The following is a 22,875-nucleotide window of genomic DNA, read 5'->3' as shown; positions in this document are numbered from 1 at the left end:
TATGAAATGACAAATGAGAAGGATTCTGCAAATAAAGACTAGTTTGAATATTATGATTATAGATGATATTCCTCTCTTGAGCCTCACCTCATAACTGAGACCGAAAAGCACCATGGAACTGATTCCCGAAGTCAAGAGGGTGTGCAAACATGCTGAACGACTGCACATCGACAGGCGTGTGCGAGGACTCCTAATGTCAACTCGCCTGGGGGCCCCTGTTATTGAAACCAAACACAGAGGAAATTATGTCATTTGAGGGGCTCCAAGGGAACCCTTTCTTTTTGGGGAGGATCTGCTTCGAGTTCTCTCGAAGGCCAATGAAAATCAGGCTGATGACGGCTTCAATGGCGATGAAAGCATTGTTTTGGCAAACTAGTGATGTGGGCAGGACAATCTTCAAACCGGTAAGAGCATACAGCCGGGTGAGCAGCTTGAAGCCGCGACATTTGATCAAAGATCGCCTGTGTTTAAGGAGCAAAAAAAGTACCTAATTTTAACAGAATATAAAGTTTATTTAGTCAACACTGACTAACGCCACTAGGCAATTATTAACTATTAATTTGTTATTAAACAGTGTCATTATAGTAACAATGAAAAAATGTCAATAAGATACAAGACAAAGCCAGTAAGAGTTGGGACATGTCGAGCCAGCAGATCTGCACTCACATCTCTCACATCTCTGCAATGCTGGTGGTAGAGCACCGATAAAGCAGAGAACTTGTTGGGGCAGTGAGTGGGCAACAAAGTAAACATTTAAGAGAAAGAAAAGGAAGCATTGTACAGTCCATGCCTACTGTACTCATCAAAACAAAGAAGAACCTACAGCAGTCAGACATGTACTATACTTGTATTTCTGCATGCTAATTATTAGCCGAGTTTCCAGTGAATTACATATTTTCTGGCTAATGAGTTTAATTAGGCTACTCATAAGCTATTTTGGTATTTGGGCCACCACCGGCACCATGTTATTTGGTATTTGGGACACCACCAGCCTCATATTAATTTACATCTATTTTCAATGATAAATATTTCATCATCTTAGAGACATACATTTGCAATTAAACTGTCATAAAAGTCATACTGAGGTTTTGTTTTTTTTTCTCTTTTTATATTATTAGGCTGTTATAATGTTAAAAAGCCATTTGAGAGAATGAGACATTAAGCCATTTAGTACACTAAGCCTTTTAATGCAAAATACAGTATAAATGAAAAGATTTAGAAACACTAAACAACTCAGTTACAAAGAACAGACATATTTTAGATGTTAGATGAAACAGATATGATCAGGAACACAGAATATTATGGAAAAGATGGAAATCATTCCAATGTGTGTGAGAGGTTAAGAGATTTTAAGAGGATGTTGATTCCTTAAGGCTCAGACGTTTGCTTCTGTCTTATGGATATAAACCTGAGATAAATGAATGGACTGGGTAATGTACAGCCTGAGGCAGTTTATAGTTATTGTACTCCATATGGAAGCTATATATAGCTATTGGCATGAGCTTCCTTGTGTCTAATAGGGAATGCCAGTGATTCATGATGTAAAGTTTTTGAAGCTACATCACACTAATATAATAAATAAATAAGTTATTTCTAAAAGAGACACCCACAAGTCAAGTGAGATAAGAAATCTGCTCGAGCTAACTTTTCTAAAAAAGTTCAACTAAAATCAGTATAATCTTCCTAAAATGACATTGTACTGACTTTCACACTATTACAAACTTATGTTTGTTTGTTTGCTTGTTTTTAAATGATTCCAGATTTTATTCTAGAACTTCAAACTAAACCCTTTTACTTACTGTGTGTGAACAGTCCTGGCTCAGACTCCGGCATTTCTCCTGTATTGGTGTTGAGTCGTGTTGTGATTTAATGAAATGCGCCTGTGTTCAGATGGATGCTGTGTTAAATCCCGGATTGTGATCATGTTCACTGCCACATTAACTCGCCTTGTTTAATGTTAGAGCTCCGTTACATCTCCGTCTACACGCTCATTCACACGAGTTTACAAGCGCTGGACATGACGAACCGCTTTACTGAGCCGACTCTTTTAAGCAGAGTCATTTCGGTGAATCGAACTACGCGTGTTTTGAATCCTTTGATTCACCACCTAGTGCAGCTACCAGAAATAGTGTGGACTACAGTGTAATTATTATTATACAGTGTTATTATTATTATTATTATTATTATTATATACTTTTAATCAACATTAATTTAAGTACAAAAAGAACTATTCGCATGATAATATACATACATTAGAGATTTTGGCTTTTATTTTCCTTATATTACTTTTATAAACATTTATATTATTTTACTTTTGTGTTTAGATATTTCTTCTTATCTTATTTTGTCCTATTTTATAAACGTTTTCGTGATTGTTTTAAACATCGTTGTTGTTTTCATCTTTCTCTTAATGCTATTATTGTTATAATAATAATAATAATAATAATAATAATAATTATTATTATTATTATTATTATTATTATTATTATTATTATTATTATTAATTGAATTCAATTTATTTGTATAGCGCTTTTAACAATGGACATTGTCTTCAGCTTCACAGAAGTATAGTAACAGATATGGAAAAAAAATATAGTTTAAATTAAAGTTGTTATTTTATGGCTATTTTATTTGTATTATTATTATTATTATTATTATTATTATTATTATTATTATTATTATTATAAGCTAAATATTTGGATTTGTTTTACACAATTTAAACGAATCGTTCAAAAAAGAACCGATTCCTAGTTGATTCACCCACCATTGGTGTTTTTACGGCTCATTCATCTCAGTAAAAACATTTCAGCATGCTGTGAGTGAGCAAGAGGAATAAAGGCAGTACAAAAAAAACGATGAGTAGGTTTGCTTACTACAGCTTGGCAAAAAATCTGCTGAAGTAGGAGATTTAAAAGAATAAAAAAAGCCCACATTACAATTCAGACTATGTGTACCTAATCAGGCTATAAAAATACATTTCATTCATATTTTAATCTTACAAACTTGTCTTTAAATCTCCTTGCCTCACTGGAGCATATGATGAATGTAAGCCTTTGTGTCTATACTTTATTACAAAGCTGAGTTTACTGCTAACTTTTTAACATTTTACGAAGCACTGGACACTATACTCTGGGGCCTGTTTGCAGTAACAGTTTTTTCTCATTTGCCTCCTCCTTTCGTCCTGGAAGTGTGCACTTGTGTCAGTCTATGACAATGTGTGGATTGTTCTCAAAGGAAATGAGAGTTTGGTCTTTATGAAGTGCCTTTGCACTGGTCCAGCAGAGTACTTCTGTATTTTAAAAAGGCACAGAGCTACCTTGTGCACCAAATGGCTTAAGCAGTATCTAGCCAAAGCAATAAGCTGAGATTTTTCCACTGAAGACAAACGATTGGGAAAAGTTCGACTGGTTGCAGGTTAGTTGTTAAAGCCAGCTGGCTGTTTAACCTGGCACAGGATTGTGCACACAGCATAGGTCATTGATCAGTCTTCAGAAATCACAACATTTCCGATATTTCTTTTCGTCTTTACACTTGAAGCTCGTGTCAATAGGTTAATTGTCATGCAGCCGTTGCAATGAAGCTCCTATGATTCATAATGTCATACCATTTGGAGTCTCTGTTGCAGCTTATTACATAGTTGGTTTATGAATCTGGACTTTACACTCATAAAACTAAAGAAAATTCTGACCCTTGAGGAATCAACATCCATTTAAAATCTCTCAACCTCTCACCCAGGTTGGACCAATTAGAAAAGAATTTGTTCCTGCGTCTCCACAGAAACATTTTGCTCGTGCCGGCAGGTCTTGCTGGTTCTGGTTAGTGAGTCCTTACATAAATACCTGTCAAAGAGACAATACACTCCAAAAGCTATAAAACAAATGTTTTAATGCCGGGGAATCACACTGAGACGTTTTATATCTTGGTGGGCATCAAATTTCCCTCACAAGATTATGAATTTCTAACTATTTGATCTTGTCGGGACGTTTGATTAGTGTGTGTGTGTGTATACACAATATATATATATATATTTTTTTTTTAATTTAATTTTTTTTTTATTATTATTTACTTACAGTATTATTTAAAATTATTTTATTTAAAATAAAATGTTAGCTATACAAGAACACCACCATGCACAGACATTTGCAGAACCTCTTTCTGATCGGCTGTAGATCTGACCAACTTATCCAAAATAGATAACAAGGACATTCTAATTCTAATCAGTTCTAGAGAATTGAGGGCAGACATAATTTTGACTATATAAAGACAGAAAGAGAGAGAGGGAGAGAGAGACAGAGAGAAGAAAAGAGAGGAGAGAGAAAGAAATGCGTGAAGTGATTCATATTTAAAGGAGTGTCAGTACATCATGGGGTTTATTCAAAGAGCAGCATTTTCACTGGAACTGACATACTGTGTGCACAGAACAGATGATTGTGCTGCAATAATATCATCACCCCAGAAACTTCCTCTTTGCAGAAACCCCCAGGCAGAAAAAATCTCGTCACGCTTTCACCCGGATAGGTCAGTGTGCTTGCTTTCTTGTCAGGACGAATCTCTGTTTCCTCAGTTTCTGTGTAAAATAATCATAACTGGATACTAACATCAGAGTAGAAAAGGCTAGTAATAGAAGGATTGTTTTATATTGTTTGTTTAGCTGATGATAATATCGTATCTGTCTAAATAGTTAAGGTTGTGCACAAATATTAACCTGTTAAAGTCACAGGGACCATCAAGGGGTAATATAGTTACAAAAGAATATGGTTGAAGAAGAAGAAGAAGAAGAAAATGATTGCAGGAAACTACACTATATTGCCAAAAGTACAACAGCTTCAACTCCTCTGGGAAGGCTTTCCACAAGGTTTAGGAGTGTGTTTATGGGAATTTTTGACCATTCCTCTGGAAGCACATTTGTGAGGTCAGACACTGATGCTGGACGAGAAGGTCTGGCTCACAGTCTCTGCTCTAATTCATCCCCAAACTGTTCCCACAAAGTTGGAAGCATGAAATTATCCAAAATATCTTTTTATGCTGAAGCATTAAGAGTTCCTTTCACAATGAGGCCAAGCCTGAACCCTGAATTCAATGATTTGGGGGGGGGTGTCCCAAAACTTTTGGCAATATAGTGTATCTAGTGCATAGATTCATTAACATTCATTCATCTTTAGTAAGTGCTTTATTGTGGTCAGGGCTGTGGTAAATCCAGAGCCTATCCTGGGAACAGAAGTCCATTTTAGGGCAAGATGCACACACACACACACACACACACACAAACTCATTCACATTCATGTCACCAATTCATGGTTTTGGGAGGTCAGAGGAAATGTACAAAAAACAAGCCAGACTGTAACCTGAACTCAGGACCGAAGCAGGAACCCTGCAGCTGTGAAGTGTTAACACCCAAAAAAAAGAATTAAAAAAAAGCAAGAATTTGTGTACAGTGACAAAAAAAGGAACAACTGATAGAAATTGCTCAATGTTTCATGTCAGATGTGGAATGGAATGTGATCATTCGATCACTTTAGCCACACTGATGGGCAATGGAGGAGCCAGATGTTGACTGCGGCCCTGAGGTCAACCTAATTACAGCACCGTGTGGGTTGGTGGCTGTGATCCAGTCAAAACAGAGGGGGGTCTGAAAGGGGCTTTGTTCAGCGCCTATGCAGAGGCGGACCGTGTCTCAGAGCAAATTTGTCTCAAACATTACAATCTGATATGAATGAAAAGATGCTTACATTATGCTAGGCATTGAATATTTGTCTTTTCTTGTTAAGTCTGGATTTGTAAGCATTCAGGTGACATGATCATGTGTTTAAGGTCAAAGTGGTTTTACTTCACTTTTATAGTTTTCACAACTCTTTAGGTTTAAATGAATGGGAGAGTGGATGACCTCGGCAATGCAGGAAATGAATGAGGTTTAAGAAAAGAGTTTCTTAATATATAAAGGGTATATACAGTATATAAAGGAAACATGTCAATACACACGTTAGAAATTCTTTTATGTCATTTAAGCTCATTATTTTATTATTCATTATTGTATTATAGATATGTCATAGAAGGTCATTATTTAAAAAAAAGAGAAAAATCAATCCCATATGTCGTGCATATTCATTTTTATAATTAACATGTGATCTTCATTCATTTCATAATGAAATGTAATTGCGTGGGCATTTTTAGTTTTAAAAACGATCATTTTAAAAAGGTCTTTCATTGTGACGCTGGTCTTTTTCTAAAATTTTACTTATAATACCATATGATAATGCTAATACTGCTGATCCATAACTACCCAAACCGAGCCACTGGCTTTGTGCTGTTGTGTCGTAAAGCTGCATTACATTCTGGAAGTCTAACATTTACACCAGCGTTGGGATTTCTCATTAATATGACACTGAACATTTCTGGATCAGGACATGAGAGAGAAAAGAAGCTCTTGCTCTTTTGATTTAGGAGTTATGACTGAAACCTGGTTGTTATCCCTTATATTAGATGTTAGCAATCATCCACTGTGACATAGACACACAACTGCATTCATCTCACAGGAATATTTCACCAATCAATTAGCATCAGAATCACTAAGCACCAAAAAATATAAACAATTATCATGTCTTTTGGGGTGAAGGTTTTCGTTAACACTCAGTTTCTTTTCAGAGCAAATCAGAGCAAATGAACACAAGCATCTGAAAGCACACACAAAACTTTTCTTTAAAAATCTGAGACTGGACCCTACTGGTCTAATCCTTTCTAATTTGTTTCTTCTATGAAAGCCAGAAAACTGCTGATTTTATTGTCTATTTTAGATACCAGAAACAGCAGCTTCCTGTGTCACTAAAGTCTCCGAAAGCATAAACAGAGAACGTACGGACATGCACATGAGCGGTCAAGCGAACAGAGGCCACATTTACTGTCCCTCAGAGTGAGAGAGAGAGAGAGAGAGAGAGAGAGAGCATGTCACACAGGAAAGGCTGTATCCTCCACACTCACACAGCAGAGCATTACACCACTAAGTTATGTCAATGGACTCGACCTTCCTCTCCAACTGCTTGACCCTGGTATTAATGCACCCTAATGCTCTCTGATCCCAGACCACGCTTGATAGAGCCGCTTGTTCTCATGTAAACACTGGAGATTACCGAGATGCTGGGACATAACAGAGAGCCATTTCAGGAAAGAACTGCAGCAAGCCAAAGGGGAAAAGTAAAAGATAAAGGTGACACATGAGCATGTTTTTACAAGTCGGCAAGCTTTGTAGGAACGTGGCTGGAAAGTCCATTTCTGTATATACGGTGCTAAGCCAAAATGTTGATTTATAAAAGAAACAGTGTAGTGAGATGGAATATGATGTTTTGAGACCACATTCGATGACTTGCACCTGCACAAGGAGTGAATCATAAATTCTCATCTAATGCTCTGCTTTGCATCCAAAATAAACTTGGCTCTAGGCATTCTGACATGGCTATGGTCTATCCGTTAGGGCTTTTTTTTTTTGTATTTTAATATAATATATATATAAAACAAAGGAGTGGAGCCAAATGCTTTTAAATCTGAATGGAGCCAGATAAATATTGAACATAACTAAAAATAGTGGGACATAAATCTAGAAAATGACCTTTAAAAGGCCACTGTGAAAGGAGCTGAGTACAAATAAGGCTAGAATAAGTAATAAACCTCTCTTACACACATACACACACACACACACGCATACACACACACACACACACACACACACACATACACACACACACACACGCACGCATGCAACAAATCATGGATCACAGACTTGTGCAAGTTAGTGTCATATAATCTTACATAAAATGCTATTGCGGTGCTTTATTAAATTTATGAGGAAAATATACGAGTGAAAAACTGAATCCAGCTCAATAAAATGAATGTTTAAGCCCAGCTGTGAACAGTGTGCCGAGCACTCTGAATCGAAATGGATGACATCCACGATGAGGTCAGACTATCCGAAAGCACCTCCTGGATTACTCAATATCTGTACCAAGCCAGTAAGCTTGAAAAAATATCCAGCCCTATTTTCTTGTGAGTTACATTTGCACTTAAAACTTCTAAAATCACTTGTCTCTTGGGCACAGCGCTGCACAAACCATCCCGGGTCACACCCCTGATACACCGACCACGATGAACCGAAGCTCCACAGAGATACGATCATGCAGTCGTATAAACACGAGCAAATTATAGAGCTCCATTCCAGCACAGAGCAGGAAATAATTATTGCCTTTGAGTTAATGCACAGTATCATTCTGAACTCTGGGTTGTGTTCACAAACAGCAAATTAACAAGACAAGACTGAGGATCCTTTTTCTCGACTGAGCGAGTGGAGAGTCTGGCCAAAAGATACAGAAAATTAATGCAGAGACAGTAATGTGTTTCTCATGAGAGATTAAAAAAAAAGTACACACATGAGGGGATCTGGGGAAAGCCCTTCATATGGTCGCATTTTGACCTCTTCGACTATCCACATAGTTCTAAAAAATTCCTGAATCTTTAGATGCATCACAATCTTCTCAGTTACGGCACTTGAGAGTTACTCCCAAAAAGTGAAAAAGTCAAAAAAATAATGAATTCCAGTTCCACTGAAAGCCCTCTCTGGGTGAGGTTGATTTGATACGAATGCACCAGCAGTAGTGACTCATTGGTTAAGGTTCAGACGGTTGGGGGTTCAAGCTGCCACTGCTGGGACCTCTTTGGGCTGTTGGGGGTCACCACAGCAGATCATCTTGTCTCCATATTTTGATTTGGCAAATGTTTTATGCCAGCTGTCTTTCCTGAAACAAACCCTCCCATTTTATCCAGGCTTGGGACCGGCACTGACCCCACAGTTGACCCCTCAGTAGCTGGATTAGCCCTGGAATCGAACCCAGGCCACAGCAAGGAGAGCATGAGATCCTGCCGCTGGACCACCAGGGGATACTGCTGTGACCTTTACCATGGATTTTAACCCAGTCTGCTCCAGGGTGCCGTATCATGGCTGTCCTTAGGTTTGTAACAAGCTGAGATTTTGTTAAGAAAAATAGTTTCATTGCACTGTAGTGACAAATAAACACTTTCTGTTGCTCTGTTCAATGATTGAGAAAAATTGTGGATACAAAAGAAATGTAAGAAAAGCTGGATACAAATAAAACTAGCACTAGGTGCTTTGCTGTACAGAGGTCAGTAAGTGCACAATGCAATAGCAATGATGTTATGTAATTTATATAATCACTGTCCAGTAAAAACATCTCTTAATTTTTTTTACTAGACTCATTTTGGGCCACAGAAAAACAGACATCTCTGTCTTGTGCACATGTCCAAAAAAAAAGAAAAGAGATGTCCTTTATGGTGCCAGGTGCACCGCTTTATTCTCCCAGTTAAGAAACCAACACAAAGCCACTTTTGGAACAAATTATAAAAGACTGTTTGGGTTTCTGGACAAGTTCCATGGCTTAATTAGTTAGCCAGTATACACCGTTTTATTGTGTAGAATATAAAACTTACATTAAAATACCTCATCCGTACGCTCTTCTTGGCCATCATGCCACTAATAATCATCTCTAATCAGACAGAGAGGGAAAACCATTAGAATATGCACAGTTAAAGATCTTGATGGGAAATTGGAGTCATGAAGTGATTTTAAAGCACTGTTTACCAAAGACTGAGTCATCAAGCCCCTAAAGTCAGAGTCCACAACGTGTAAACAAGAGGAACCTGGGGGTACAAAGGTAGGACAAAATGTTCTGGGGAAAAAACAACAACCTGAGGACATTTCTTGCTTTAACTGAATACTAATGACTGCTAAACCTGGCAAAGGAAATGTGGGCTAGAGGCTTAAAGAGAATGCAGTAATGATGTCACTTTTAGCTCTTAGCTTTTTACACTTAGTCACTGATCATGCTCGAATAAATACAAAATCATAAAAAAGGCCATTTCTAGTTTGGGCTTGAGTGATTAAAACCATGCATTTCTAAGCTGCAGAAACTTGATGTCAGATAATTTCCTCCAATTTGTCGAGGTTCTTCTGTGAATGTAGAATACAAGCGCCACCTAGTGCCAACAAGACCTCAGGGCTGGACTACAGGGCTGGACTACAGGGCTGGACTACAGGGATGGACTACAGGGATGGACTACAGGGATGGACTACAGGGATGGACTACAGGGCTGGACTACAGGGATGGACTACAGGGATGGACTACAGGGATGGACTACAGGGCTGGACTACAGGGATGGACTAGAGTAACGTTTTGCCTGCATCACCGATATTCCTGTTTTTCTGGATTTTCAAAAATAAGGAAACAGGATGTGTAAAATACGTGCTGAAGGCCTCACACACACACACATACACACACACACACACACACACACCTGAAACTCCCCAAACCACATTGCAGAACAGACATCATCACTGGACTATTAGTTTTCTGAGTTGTGTTACAGGAATTTGTGCGGTGTCATTCAAATAACTTCCTCTCAGTAGCTGTCTTCTCTGGAATGCTGAAATGTGCAAACACTCTTTGTGGTGTTAACAGTGATGTAGGAGCTGGTATGTAAATATGTCTCTGTTTTCAGATGTATGCTATTTAAAAAAAGAAGATAAAAACTCATTTATGCTAACACAACCTTTCTGTCATCAGCTTTTGTCCTGTGTCTTTTGCCTAGAGCATCAGCATTTTTTGTTTGTTTGTTTGTTTTTATTTTTCAGGACATTCCTCCAATGCGTATGATAGTTTTTCCTCTTTTCTCAGCTTCTTTTATCACCATATTGACTTATCCTTCAATCTGCACAGCTGACACTGAAACCTAAAAAACAAGAGTGGAGCTATTTGTGTTAAAAATGATCAGTCTAACAGGACTGTGCTACTAGAAACACATGTTCCAATATTTTTTGCTTGCCTAAACATGGGGTGGTCTGATACAAACTGTGCTGTATGTCATTTAACACATCTACATATAATATACCAGGAGATAAAAGCTGAAATTATGAACCATTTTATAGTATCATCTTTTGATCTTAAACCTTCTTCTGTTTACAGCAAAAAAACATTCTATTGGCCTTGCTGTTCCGATACTTTTGGCGGGGAGTGAATATGATAAATACAATTACTTTTAAATTCTTAGATAAACATTTTGGAGGGATTTTTATGTCTTTTTTGGCTTTTTTGTGTCCCAAAATATAAGGAAACCTTGACAAAATGAAACTATTTATGTATTTGATGGAAACTGACACTGAGAGCTAGGTTCAGGTGAAGGGATCTTTATCAATTCATCTGTAGGGGGCGCTGTGCTCCTGTCTGATTCCACAGGTACAACCATGACATGGTTATTTAGATGTGGGTGGAAACTTCTCACTGACGAACTGGACAAACCTTCAGGCGACTCTTACGGTGTTGAAAATACACTCGAGTTGATCAAACACTAAATCATTTCATATTTTGGAAGACATTTGGTGACTAGACAAGATCTTCAGGACTGTGCTGTGTGAGACTTGGGGCGATTTACTAAGCATTCACTTAGGTAAGTGTGTGTGTGTGTGTGTGTGTGTGTGTGTGTTTAACGTTGTTTTATTTTTATTTGTACGCTTCATTATTATTATTATTATTATTATTATAAATAACAATTAAAGGGCAGGACAAGTAGTACAATACAATTAAATTCTAGAAAATCTTCAATTGGTTTATTGAAATTAAATTGAAAATAAAAGAAAGAAAGAAAGAAAGAAAGAAAGAAAGAAAACCAGACAGTGTTTCACAGTCCATGCTTCAGTCCTGAGATTACTGTATTACTGGGTTTCCTCCAGGTTTTCTAGTTTCCTCCCATCTCCCAAAAACATGCCAGTGAGGTGGACAGGCTACAGTTTCCAAATATGAAGATCCTGATGAGATTATCCAAGACTTATCCAAAACAAAAATGTAATATTCAGTAATATCCACTGAATCCATACTCTCAGTGTGTTCTGTGATTAACTGGCATCTCACCCGAGGTGTGTATTCCCACCTCACACCATTTTTAGGCTAGGCTCAGATGAAGATGAACTGGATGTAGCAGAGCATTAAAATTCATGTGGAAGTTCATAACCAGTGTTCTGTATTTTTTTGTTTTGTTTTGTATTATTTTTTACCTGTGGGTCTTTTGGAGGGTTTTGTTCCTATTTAAAAGCTCACCACACTTTCCTCATGTTCACTAGAATGAGGAAGTAGCCTGCAGATAAGATCTGACTCCAGCAGGAGAGTTTGACTGTGCAGGTGAAGCAGAGCTGGTGTGTGTAGTCTGAAAATTCCCTGGAAAACTCTAACAAGCAGCAGGTCTATGTGTCTTACTTTTCATATAGTGTTCTGTTTTTTTGTTGTTTTTTATTAATGCAGTTGTTTGGGACTGTTTACGCTGAGGAAACAGTGATTCACTGCTTTGGTCTGTGCCTCTGGACTTCTTTGGATTTTGGGACTGTACACATGAAGAACATTTCTTCCTAAGACGAAGGATACAGGACGATAACCATGCTGCAGCAGATTCTCAAAGACATGTACATCGAGCCGGAGCTGCTCGCCGAACTGAACGAAGAGCAGAAGCAGGTTCTCTTCTTTAAAATGAGAGAAGAACAGATCCGAAGGTGGAAGGAGAGAGAAGCAAAGCTCGAGAAGGAGGAGGCTAAAACGGTGAAGCCCAAAAAAGGTACATTTGTGTTAGTATCAGATCTCTACCAAAAGATTGAAAGTAGTTCCATTTTTATTTTAATTTACAAAGTGAGAAGCTAAACTTTTTTCAGCCTGAGACACACATGTCCACATTCATCCCGACTCTGATAGAACCGGTTGAGATTCTACCAATTCAAAACTGAAATATTCACAGAACTAAAAGTCATAGTTCAGCCTGGAACTTTGAGTTATTTGCAAAAGAATTCTGACTTTTTTACTGATTAACAGAAAAATGCTGCATAACTGCTGAAGACGGCTTTGTGCTGTTTCAGGTATGGAGACTCTAGGTTACAGGACATTGAAATTGGAGCTCAAACATTTAACTGGAGCTCATTTATAATGCAAGTCTAATATATTAAACTTTATACTACAGCTTCGAATTCTTAAATCTGATTGGGCACTAACGTGAAATCAAATGACAGGTTTTAAGAATCACTGGCTAATTGCTGTGGTAAAAGAGGAATTGAACACTACAGGATGTCTATTATAGTAATATAATGAACTTCATCGTGATAACAATAACTAGCTTAGTGATTTCTCTATAACGGCACACTTTTATTCCTTACACAATAAAGGTCATAAGAGAATATTTGACCAAATCTGCTTGTAATGCTAGATATGGGGGTCAGTAAAAGTTTAAGCAAAAGAATATATATATATTAATTTTTTTTTTTTTTTTTTTTTTTTTTTTGCATAAGTTAAAGATACTTGAAAGCTGTAAATTGTCATTATCCTTACAGAGATGGGATAGGATTACACGCATAGCAACATGACCAAAATAACTTATTATATACACTAAAGAGCTTCAGTTACAGTTCATCTGATCATACTTGTGTACAGCAGAAGCCCAAGGAAATGTTTTGGATCTGTAACTGCTCATTACTGTATTTTTCCAGTGTTGAATAGATAGATAAATCTCAGTACAGAGAAACATGTTGAAATGTTCTTCTGTGTTAATCACACATAAGTTACAGAAGTGTGTAAAAGATGCTAGAATATTCCTCATGTTTAATTTGTTCGGTCCCTCAGTGTCAGTGAAGACCGTATCGTGGATGAAGGCGTCAGACAGTGACGTGTGGGTGTGGGTGATGGGAGAACATCCTGATGATAAACCTTATGACCAGATCTGTGATAAGATCATGGCTGAAAGGGCGGCACTGCAGGCCCAGAAAGAGGCAGAGGAGCTCAGGTATGTGTGTGTGTGTGTGTGTGTGTGTATTATTAAGCACTACATATTTATTCCATACACTGGAACCGACTGGAATTTCCCATTTCACTTGTTTCCCGGCACATGATGAACCATTTACCTGTTAGAGGAAAGTTACAGTACAAATGGATTATCAACTCACTACAACATTTCCTCTAGTCTCAAGTTTTTTTTAACTCTCATTAAAGTGCTTAGTGTTGTTTAGAAATTGGTTTTGCATCGCTCACAGTCTGACATTTTACATAACTCATAGATAAATACGATGTCCTTTACTGCTAGACCTTTACTGCTGGGTAACATGATATAATGATTTGAATGCAACTAAATGTAGCTATGAAGCTGTTAATTATTCCTGCATTCATTATTACATTCATAAGTCACTTCTTAAAGGTGCAGTGCTGCAAACTCCTCCCAAAATGCTACACGCAAACCTCTGTTATCTTATCTGGATAAGATTTAAGATTTTCTGCCTGTATAGAGGTGAACTCTACCTCCAGCTCTCACATGACCTTCTATGGAGGTGCAGGTTAGTCATTAATCGTCCTTGTGAGATTTCCTTAATTCCCTGTCGTTAAACATTTCTCCAGCCTAATCGCAGGATAATGACGCAGGACACTCCCTGTAGAGCACATGTTCAGGAGCTACAGTTTGCTCTGGACTCCACTTTTTATCCCGCTTCTTTAATTTCTTATTTATTTTAACTTATTTATTTACTTTCTACCAATTTCTTTCATTCATTTCTTAGAAATGTACTTATATCCTCACTATGTAGTTTATGTCTAACTTTTTTTTTTTTTGCTTTATATTGACCAATCAGCCTTAACATTAAAGCCACTACAGGTGAAATGAATAATATCGATTATCTCATTCCAATGGCACCTGTGAAGAATTTCAATAAATTAGGCAGCAAGTGAAAGGTCAGTTCTTAAGGGTGATGTGATGAAAAAAGGAAAAATGGACGTGCGTAAGGATCTGAGTGACATTGACAAGGGTCAAATTGTGATGGCTAGACGACTGGGTCAGGGCTTCTCCAAAACAGGGAGGTGTTCTTGGTACACAGTGGTTCATACCTAACAAAGTGGTCCAAGAAAAGCCATCTGGTGAACCAGGGACAGGGTCATGGCTACTCAGGGCTCACTGATGCATGTGGAGATTGAAGCCTAGCCCATTCATTATGGATTAATGTTCATAATGACAAGGGGGCTTTGTACTGCTGCTGCTACATGACTAGAAAACTGCATGAATGTGCAGGTGTACAAATAAAGTCTGCTAATAAAGTGGACAGTGAGTGTAGCTTAAGAGAGAAAGTAGAACAAAATTCACTTCATGTAGATGAATACAGAGAGAATTCATACATGCTTTAAAACAAATAAATTCTTTCTCAGGAAGACTAAACTTGTGCTGACAATAAAAGCCCTGCGAGACCTGAAAGCCCACAAAAAGTCTTTTATTTTCAGTGTGTGTGCATACAGTAATGGTTTGTGTTTGTTCGCTCTTGTAAGATATTATTACAGGCATTCCACAGTGACTGTGTTGGAATGTTGACTTAGGTGTTGTGATCGTGTGCAGGGCCAAGAAAGAAGCTGAACTGGAGAAACGTTTCTCGGGGTTGTATATGGAGAAGGAGGAAGCTGCCAGGCAGGAAGAAGCCCGAAAGGCAGCTGCCTTAGAGAAGAGCCGACAGGAGGACTTGAAGGTACTGTGAGTCATTATGTCAAATCTATATTAAGTTTAGGCTTTCACGCCTTAAAGTGGTTTCTCATGCTTAGTCCTGCTCTACCAGTTACTCCAGATTTGTAGTATGTCCAAAAAGCAGGTTTGTTACAACAGTCAGTGATGAGCTTTGAAGAAAAAATGTAAAACTGGAGATGCTAGAATGTAGGCTGAATCAGATTCCACACCAAGGAGGACCAATGCTACATTTTCATCTTACTGTAATTCCAAATCAAATATGCTGAATGTGAGACTATGGGTGAGAAGAACAGTCAATTTTTACTCCTGTCTCTGGTCCAAAATGCAGCTGCTAAGCTTCTGATGTTCCAGTTTTATGGCTTCAATCTGTCTCCTGAAGACACCAGGACATGTTCCTACTGCTGGTTTCCCAGTGGGTGGTGCAGCGAGCATTTCAACTGACAACAAATCAGTTTTCTTACCACTAAAACGAAACTTCTGTAGGAAGATTTGGCTTTTGGATTTTAAATTCAGCAGTGTATATATTAATCATTTCATGCGAGATGAAGGTGAAGTAGTTTGAGCTCTTCACGTGCTCATGTGCGCTCTACTATCTTCACTCTCATTGGTCGTCACTACAGAAAGTCACTCCACATTTGCATTTTCTCAACTTTATTGCATCATATGGACACACCCCCATCTAGTCGCCAAAGGTTGTTGTCGCTCATATCACAAGAAATCGCCAGCTCACATTGAAAATGAGTAATCAGGCCGAGTCACCTTCTTTAAACCTTCTCCAGTTACCTGTGAAATTAAAGTTTGAGTACTTGTTTCTGAAGGTGCACAGAAATGTAGCCTCATCTCCAACCTCCCATGTCCTTGTTCTGTCTAGAGCTGTTTCAAACTTCACACCAGTGCACAAAGCAAGGTCCATAAAGACATAGATGGTGGGTTTGGTTTGGAGGAACTTGACTGGCCTGCACAGAGTCCTGACCTCAACCACATAGAACACCTTTGGGATGAATTAGAGCCGAGACTGAGAGCCAGACCTTCTCGTCCAACATCAGCATCACCATAAACACACTCCTAAACCTTGTGGAAAGTCTTCCCAGAAGAGTTGAAGAAGTTATCGCTGCAAAGGGTGGGACAACTCTATATTACATTCATGTGCATGGAAAGGCAGACATCCCAGTTTTGGAACACTTCACAGTCTCCACTCTAATTCATCCCAAAGGTGTTCTATGGGGTTGAGGTCAGGACTCTGTGCAGACCAGTCCAGTTCCTCCACACCAAACTCACTCATCCATGTCTTTATGGACCTTGCTTTGGTCACTGGTGTGCAGTCATGTTGGAACAGGAAGGGGTCATCCCCAAACTGTTCCCACAAAGAGCATGAAATTGTCCAAAATGTCTTGGTATGAAGCTGAAGCATTAAGAGTTCCTTTCACTGGAACTAAGGGACCGAGCCCAACCCCTGAAAAACAACACCTGAACTCAATGATCTGGAGGGGTGTCCCAAAACTTTTGGCTATATAGTCTACCTATTCTTGTCCTTTATTGTCCTTTATTATTTAAAGTACTCTATTTCCTATTTGTGTTCAGAGGCGGGAGGAAGAGGAAAGACGAAAAGCTGAGGAAGAGGTCAGGAGGCTGAAGGAGGAACGAGCACAGCAGATTTATATAAGCCTAAAGAAAGTAGAGAGACAACAGAAAAGCCAAGACAAAGAGGAACAAGCCTGGCAGGATTCATGTAAGAGAAGAGAAATTAAAACCTTTTTATTAGCCTGTGAAAAAGAAAAAGTTTGAGTTCTGTATTAATAATCAATTGTGTGTTGCGGCCTGTAGTCAGAACAATTCACTACATGACAGATAAAATTAGAATTTCAAGTTTGAAATGTGTGTGTGCTCTAGTGCGTAAATCTAAAGCAGCTGACCAGCGGAGACGTTCTCTGGCCAAGCAGACGAGGGAGGATCACCGCAGGCGTTCTGTAAAGGCACTGGAGAGAGGTCGAGTGGCAGCCATGACCAAAGCCTTTAGAGAAGAGAAACCATCAACTCCACCTAAACCCAAACCCAGAAACCTCACTCTCACTTGTGAGCCTCTTCACAGGTCTGTAGGCATCACAGTACATTTTGTAGCAGAAAATCAAACACCTCTTAGTACTGATAAAATCAAACCAAGCAGCATATTACTGAAGCCTCTTTATATTTAACCACTAACACTCTGAATAACAGGAGGGCCGGTATACGTTGTTCACTGTCATCGTCCAACCAGAAGGATATCATCCGCTGGTTCAAAGAGGAACAGTTGCCCCTCAGAGTTTGTTTCCAAGACAAGGAGAGCTGCATCGCTCCCTGGTTCCACGGTAAATTCACATTCTGCATGGTATGGAATGTGTAATACAGATTAGACTGAAGGCATGACACAGTGTACATGAACCAGTGGTACTTATGATCCAGTGATTTACCTTAATGAAGTCTCTTTACATTAATATTCTTCTAATATAAGATGTCACTCCAGGTCTGTCTTATTCAATACATCAGTATGGTATGAGTATAGTGCACATGTAATTAGTAAAATAACCTTGATTAATTTCCTATAACAGCATGTTGTGTTGAGTTTTATTCCTCTTATACTACAGCAGTTTCCAGGAAATAAGTTCCCTTTCACTATAACAGCAATAAACAATCATTCTCACCCCAGCCTCTCTATTTTACCGTTCATTGATTGCACATCAGAGATTGTTGTAGCATGATATCTCAAAAAGAAAAGAAGTGGCTGAATGTTTTGTAGGATTTATACGGAATTATCAATGAAACTATCAGATGAACTGATTACAATTTGGAATTGATCCAAACAGATCAAGGTGGCAGCAAGGTCAAATGTTAGATATGATCATTAGTATATTACTTTAAGAAAAGCAGACTAGTAAACTGAGCTGAGCGTCTCGTCTTTTCCTCCAGGTATAATCTCGTGTCAGGAGGCTGAGGATCTGCTGGGTGAAGGTGGCCCGGGAAGTTTCCTGGTCCGTGTTAGTGAAAGGATCTTCGGATATGTTCTGTCTTACAAAAGCCCAGACGAATTCAAGCACTTCCTCATTGATGCTACAGACAACTGCTACATGCTGCTAGGAGACCAGATCAAGTTCGCATCCCTGGGAGAGCTGGTGGAGTATCATAAGGTAATAGCTTTATTTATTTTAGATCAATAAATATCTTCCTGATATACTTTATAATGTCAATATACTCTTCATGAATTTCAATTTTTGATTAAAAAAAATGAAAGAAAATCTGTCTTCACATATTACATTTTTAACTCTTGTGTGGTGTTTGGATTAAATTGACCCATTTTATGTTTTTACTAATTTTTGTATTTGTTGTAAATCAATCTGATTTGCAGTTGTGTTTTTGAGAGCTGTGATTAATAGCCAGTGACTGCAAAAATCTTTTGTTTCCTGTTCTTCTGTTGATTTTCGTCACCTGTATTTGATAAATCAGCTCAATATAAGTCATTAATTGAAACATTGTTATATTTCAATGTCTAGATTTATGCCACCAAGGTTTTTATTATAGTATATATTGTTACACAATTTATAAATCACAGTTATCACAAAAACAAATGACACTTTCATTGTTAAATCTGATCTAGTCATTAACCACAAATCTCATCTATATTGTTTGGGTGTGAGATAAAGACAATGTGTGTAGGACATATGCCTGATTGATGTGTAAAACACTGTGAGCAGTGAGAGGTGAAGTGAATAAGACTGAGTATCTCCTCATCATGGCACCTGTTAGTGGGTGGGATATATTAGGCAGCAAGTCAACATTTTGTCCTCAAAGTTGATGTTAGAAGCAGGAAAAATGGACAAGTGTAAGGATTTGAGTTTGATGAAGGACCAAATTGTGATGGCTAGACCACTGGATCAGAGCATTTCCAAAACTGCAGCTCTTGTGGGGTGTTCCCGGTCTGCAGTGGTCAGTATCTATCAAAAGTGGTCCAAGGAAGGAACAGTGGTGAACCGGAGACAGGGTCATGGGCGGTCAAGGCTCATTGCTGGCCCATGTGGTCCGATCCAACAGACGAGCTACTGTTGCTCAAATTGCTGAAGAAGTTAATGCCGGTTCTGATAGAAAGGGGTCAGAATACACAGTTGTCACGTCCGGACGCCCCCGCCCCGTGCGGGGCTCGAACCCGGACCTCCGTGGTGGTGCGTACACAGGCACGTCATGGAGACAATCCCATACACAGGATTACAAGTAGCACAGCTTTTATTCACGCAGACAGACAGACATGGGGAAGACTAACCTAATCACATAGAATAACATAACACTAACTAAACTGAAACAAACAAAACCTTTAACATAAACTAAGACATGGCTTTAAGAAGGACATAATACATGAAACACTGAACAATAAACAATGACCGACAAAGACAGGTACACAAGGATCCCTATTTAAAGGGCTACACATTATGGTTAACTGGGAACAGGTTACACAACAGGGTAGGAGAACAATGGGAAAGGCGTGGCACAAAATACACACAAAGAAGCAGGCTTCCAAGTTTCACCTGCCAGTGCCCTCTCCGGGCCTGGCAGGGAACTGTCCAGCTGTTCCTGACAACAGTGCATGGCAGGTCAGGGCTGTTCTGGCAGCAAAAGGGGGACCAAAAAAATATTAGGCCTTATTATTTTTTATTTATGTAGTGGTTTTAAAATCCCAATAATTTTCTGAGTTCAGTTTAACCTGTACAGTACCAAGGGGTCCCGTAAACTATATGCTCTTATCACACTGGGTCAATTTTAATATTTAATTGTTAGTGTGCAGATGTGTACCCAGGTGAATTTCAGTATCGTTAAAATATGTCAAACACACTTGAAGGGCAGCTGAATGCTCAGTTCTGGTCAGAAGGTAAGGAACTTGTGACAGAGGCTCCATATAAACAGAAAATGTGTCGATATGATGAGGTTTTTCCTCAGGAGATGTTTAATCTTCAGATGAGTGGCCAAGTTGTGTGTTAATGTCTTATTAACATGCTATTAATGTGAAAATATAAACTTCCTGGATGTTCCATAACTTTAAATGTTATGATGAACAGATAAAAGCTGTTTGAAAAAATAATTGAGTAAATAAATTGTTAGTTTAGCAAATTGCTGTGAAGTAAGAGGAATAAAACAATCAATACATGGCCTAAATATAGTTAAACAACACAATAACTTTTCCTGGTTCTGCTTTCAGGAAGAGCCCTTAACACCCTCTGGAGGTGAGCTGCTGCTGCATGCGTGTGGACAGAAACCTGGCACTCTGGATTATGCCGATCTCTTCACCTGAAGCTCTATAGCTCAGTGAGCCATGGTGCAGGACAACAAAATACACATCCAGGCTCCAGAGACTTCTGAAATCTACAGGCATCGAGGGTTGTGTAATGAACAGTTGGGAAGTGTGCAGTTACAGTTCACTGTACACAGGCTCCAGTTACAGCTATGCAACCATCCATTAATGAAGAAATGTCCATGCAAAAAATTCACTTCTGCTCAGAAGCCGTGTCAGACGAAGGCACATTACGCACTTTTGATAACGTGGCTGCATTTTTAATTATTTAGAGACAGGATAGGGATAAGCCGTGCCACTCGTGTGGTATATAAGTGTGCAAGTAAGCTGCTATGTAATTTCATAATTTCATATGTTTTATGGAGAGCAGTTTTCAAAAATTAAAAAGTTTTCAAAAAAGTACTGCATTTTTTTGTATTAAATGATATCACAGTATTCATTTCTGAGCATATATTATGATATCTTTTTGTTTTTGTGGGGTTTTTTTCCTAGAACATTACTGTTTTGCTGGAAATTTCTTCTCAAATCTGTACATTATGATAAATACACCATATTGTCAAAAGTTTTGGGACACCCCTCCGGATCATTGAGTTCAGGTGTTGTGTTTCAGGGGTTTGGGCTCCGCCCCTTAGTTCCAGTGAAAGGAACTCTTAATGCTTCAGCTTCATACCAAGACATTTTGGACAATTTCATGCTCTTTGTGGGAACAGTTTGGGGATGACCCCTTCCTGTTCCAACATGACTGCACACCAGTGACCAAAGCAAGGTCCATAAAGACATGGATGAGTGAGTTTGGTGTGGAGGAACTTGACTGGCCTGCACAGAGTCCTGACCTCAACCCCATAGAACACCTTTGGGATGAATTAGAGCGGAGACTGCGGGCCAATATTGGCAATATAGTCTATCTAGAGAATCATTGACAGATTCTCTCTGTTATTTACCAAAAGGTTTTTATTTACTCTAACACTAATGATTAATATTCATCAAATATTCTAAACAGGGTGAAGTAAAACATGACTAAAACATGATCTAAAAGTTTTACACTTCATTAAAAATGCACACAAGAGCACTGAGATATATGGCTTGTCAAAGAAAAAGTTCTAATTTTCCAAGCTTCCAAATTTTCTCTGATGTGCAAATTAAGCTCTGCAAGCCAGTAAAATGTCAGCATCAAACATCTCCGGCAAATCAAATTAATCAGACAAAAACATGAAAAATCCAGAGACTAGAGAGATGACAACAGAAACTACAAAAAGATGACAGCTCAGGTCATTTATATCCCTTTACATCAGTATCCTTCAATACATCACCATTAAATAACTCCACACTGCTATACATAGTTCACTGTAATAATAAAGTTTTATAGGTTAATAAATATCTCCATACATATTGGCACCCTTCTTAAAATGAGCAAAAGTGTGTGCATATATGAAAACAATCACCTGTTTTTAGTTGTCTTTTTGTATAGTCACATTAGAAACAAAAAGAAGACCCACAAAGCAGTGGCTTTAATATGCTCAGCAACCTAACAAGTCATATTTTGTGATTCCTGCTGTGTATAGAATAACAGCACTGAGTTTATTCCTGTCTAAATTCTAAAAAAGTAAGAGACTCGTGTTGATTTGGAAGCATGTTCTTTGAAAGCTCGGTCTCTGGCCATGTACAGACCTCCTCCTCACAGAGGAACCATCCTGGTACTCAGCAGAATTGTTGATGTTATCTTCAGAACATCAGCCACAAAACATGAATTATACACATCTCTATATTTTACAGCATGTACTGTATCAGGTGCATTTCGGACTCTTCTAAGTAGCTTGTGGTTGATTTTGAAACTTGATAACTGATCTTGGGGCTTTTTATTCCCTCTTTCATCCTGCTGACTGGGTGTGGAAACATCTCAGACCTCTAATACCTTTTTGTTAAGGCCTTCATTATGCTTAAATGGTATGTATGACTGCTTATGTATTCATATAACCTTTATTTAT

At 38.4% G+C, this 22,875-nt stretch overlaps 2 protein-coding genes across 7 annotated transcripts in view; one reads left to right on the top strand and one right to left on the bottom strand.

Annotated features, from left to right (window-relative positions):
* Nucleotides 1–2,027, bottom strand: part of psd3l (pleckstrin and Sec7 domain containing 3, like) — a 122,208-nt gene extending 120,181 nt beyond the window's left edge. Inside the window, exons 1-2 of one of the 5 annotated variants that reach the window (XM_058411280.1) lie at nucleotides 1,800–2,027; nucleotides 88–215 (exon numbers count right to left, since the gene is read on the bottom strand). Coding sequence is in view for 1 of the 5 variants with exons in the window: in XM_058411284.1 (XP_058267267.1) it covers nucleotides 1,800–1,833 (34 nt within the window). In the remaining 4 variants the exon portion in view is untranslated. The remainder of the gene's footprint in view (nucleotides 1–87; nucleotides 216–1,799) is intronic. The other 4 variants (XM_058411285.1, XM_058411283.1, XM_058411282.1 and 1 more) reach the window with 4 other exon arrangements.
* Nucleotides 2,028–11,298: 9,271 nt separating this feature from the next.
* On the top strand, nucleotides 11,299–21,313 carry sh2d4a (SH2 domain containing 4A). 2 transcript variants are annotated; one of them, XM_058411303.1, is made up of 10 exons: nucleotides 11,309–11,502; nucleotides 12,173–12,244; nucleotides 12,351–12,657; nucleotides 13,710–13,869; nucleotides 15,457–15,583; nucleotides 17,161–17,308; nucleotides 17,470–17,668; nucleotides 17,794–17,924; nucleotides 18,523–18,740; nucleotides 20,798–21,313. In XM_058411303.1, exons 3-10 carry the CDS (start codon nucleotides 12,483–12,485, stop codon nucleotides 20,888–20,890), a joined length of 1,251 nt encoding a protein of 416 aa, XP_058267286.1. In that variant the 5' UTR covers nucleotides 11,309–11,502; nucleotides 12,173–12,244; nucleotides 12,351–12,482; the 3' UTR covers nucleotides 20,891–21,313. The 2 variants fall into 2 exon arrangements, with proteins under 2 accessions (XP_058267284.1, XP_058267286.1); XM_058411301.1 differs by lacking the exon at nucleotides 12,173–12,244 and having other exon boundaries at nucleotides 11,299–11,502.
* The last annotated feature ends 1,562 nt before the right edge of the window (nucleotides 21,314–22,875 follow it).

The sequence above is a fragment of the Hemibagrus wyckioides genome, linkage group LG16, assembly GCF_019097595.1.
Source record: "Hemibagrus wyckioides isolate EC202008001 linkage group LG16, SWU_Hwy_1.0, whole genome shotgun sequence".
Taxonomy (NCBI): Eukaryota; Metazoa; Chordata; class Actinopteri; order Siluriformes; family Bagridae; genus Hemibagrus; species Hemibagrus wyckioides.
The sequence above is the reverse complement of the archived record's forward strand: the minus strand, read 5'-3'. Positions and strand labels throughout refer to the sequence as shown.

Bases quoted from the DNA above. Each gene is read 5' to 3' on its own strand.
- sh2d4a (XM_058411301.1), top strand. From the start codon at position 12,483: ATGCTGCAGCAGATTCTCAAAGACATGTACATCGAGCCGGAGCTGCTC. The intron at 17,309-17,469 runs GTAAGAGAAGAG...TGTGTGCTCTAG, and splicing joins ACAAGCCTGGCAGGATTCAT to TGCGTAAATCTAAAGCAGCT. The intron at 17,925-18,522 runs GTAAATTCACAT...CTTTTCCTCCAG, and splicing joins CATCGCTCCCTGGTTCCACG to GTATAATCTCGTGTCAGGAG.